This window comes from Eurytemora carolleeae, unplaced genomic scaffold (assembly GCF_000591075.1).
Source record: "Eurytemora carolleeae unplaced genomic scaffold, Eaff_2.0 scaffold2, whole genome shotgun sequence".
In the NCBI taxonomy this organism is placed as follows: Eukaryota; Metazoa; Arthropoda; class Copepoda; order Calanoida; family Temoridae; genus Eurytemora; species Eurytemora carolleeae.
Window position 1 is genome coordinate 387,733 of NW_019396051.1, and position 1,785 is coordinate 389,517.

Genomic DNA, 1,785 nt, shown 5'->3' on the forward strand with positions numbered 1-1,785 from the left:
GTTGGGTTGTGAAGTTTATTTTACTTAGATACCAGGTTAAGGGTTTTGTTTGTATCCGGTATTGGTTAACTTTAGCCTCGTGTAAAAATCCAGATTTAATTTACTCCGATTAAGGATTATTATTCTCTGATATATGGTTCCAGGTTTCATTTACTCCGATGTAGGTTCACTTTACTGATACCAGATACTCACTGGCTCACTGGTAGTAGGATATCTATAACAATGGTTAAATTGTCTCAACTATTCAAATATTTTTACTCCTACTTCTCATGGTGAACGTTAAAACTGGGGTTTCTCCAGAAGGCTGTTTGGTATTGGAGAGTGAAACCTCAGACAGACATAATCTGGACAAAAAAAGTCAGGCCATATGTGTATTGTTGGGTGTTGTTAGGTTCATAGAAGGTTTACTGCTACAGCTCAGAAAATATTTTTTATTTTCTTCTTCAAATACTTTAATCCATGGTTTTGATGAACTCTGTAGCTGCAATAAACTGAATCCACCAATACTGATCTTCACCAGAAAGCCGAGATCCGTAGAAATTATCGACAAATTGAACTGAAAAAAAACACGTATATATTTATACATAGATTTTAATTCAGTTAATATTTTACGTCAAATTAGGATCTTTAAAGTTTACCTGTTGAAAGTAAACCTGGGGGGTTCGCTTGAATTATCACATAAACCAGAACTGGAAGAAAATCGTCGGCGGCCGGGACTGATCTATCGGCAGCCAAAGAGAGTAAGTTCATGATGGTGCTTGCAACCCTTGAGACACAGTTTACTTTGTCGCTAGGAAGCTTGAATGCAGGCAAACGTTTCAACTCAGCCTGAAATTTAATACTGATATGACGGTGCTATAAAAAATATTCCTATTCTTAAAATTCATATATTTAATTTCTATCAGATTCTTTCATGGTTATAAATTACCTAAAAATAATTAAGAAATCGCTGGTTTGCAAAAGAATACTTATGTTCTTATAAAGTCTTAGTTTCCATCAATGGTTATCGTTTTTATCAGTAAAATTTGAAAAATCAAATTTGTTGAAGGCAAACTCTTTAAATCCTGACCATTCATTAATCTTCCCTTGGGTCATGTGAGGTGTCACATGACCCGATCGGTTCAGCCGTTTTAACGTTTATTAGATACAAACCAACAAACAACTTTGTTATTTTTGTACTTTTTGATCAATAAAAAGATTTGAATAATAACAAACAACCGAAGTATATGTATATATAAAGCATCAAGCGACATGTAGATTGTAGACTGTATGTTGAAATTTTCTTTTAGTTAATTTTTTTAAAATCTCTAATAACGCTGATGGGAAGAAGAATAATTGAACATTCACAATACATATTATAAATATTTATTGTTTAATTAGATAAATATCTATTTCAGTATTTAATAGAGCAGCAAATATTTCTAGTTTAATGTCGCCGGAAAATCATGTTATGATCTGAACATTTAAAAAATGATGATACTTGTTGATTTGTGTTTTCAATCTTCGTTTATTTTTATTTATTTTGGACGTGAAGTCTTTCCTACTCATAGTTATATTTCTAGACGTGTCATATCTTAGAATTGCTAATTTTGAAACTATCCTAATAAAGAGTAAATTGAAAGAAGCATTTTGTACATATTTTTACAAATTTGTACATATTTTTGATTGTATTTTTTACTCAATAAAAATTGAAATAAAACAAAAACTTGTTGATTTATTTACGGAAATTTCAATTTTAAACCCTCATTTAACTTATTCCTTTCGTTTCTTCCCCCCCCCCCCCCC

The 1,785-nt window shown here is 31.5% G+C and overlaps 1 protein-coding gene across 1 annotated transcript in view; it reads right to left on the minus strand.

The window, feature by feature from the left end:
- The window catches only part of LOC111704459 (GTPase-activating protein and VPS9 domain-containing protein 1), a 9,498-nt gene continuing 7,713 nt past the window's right edge, over positions 1-1,785 (minus strand). The window contains exons 8-9 of the mRNA XM_023476700.1: positions 639-828; positions 1-556 (exon numbers count right to left, since the gene is read on the minus strand). Coding sequence (XP_023332468.1) covers positions 453-556; positions 639-828 — 294 coding nt within the window. The 3' untranslated portion in view covers positions 1-452. The remainder of the gene's footprint in view (positions 557-638; positions 829-1,785) is intronic.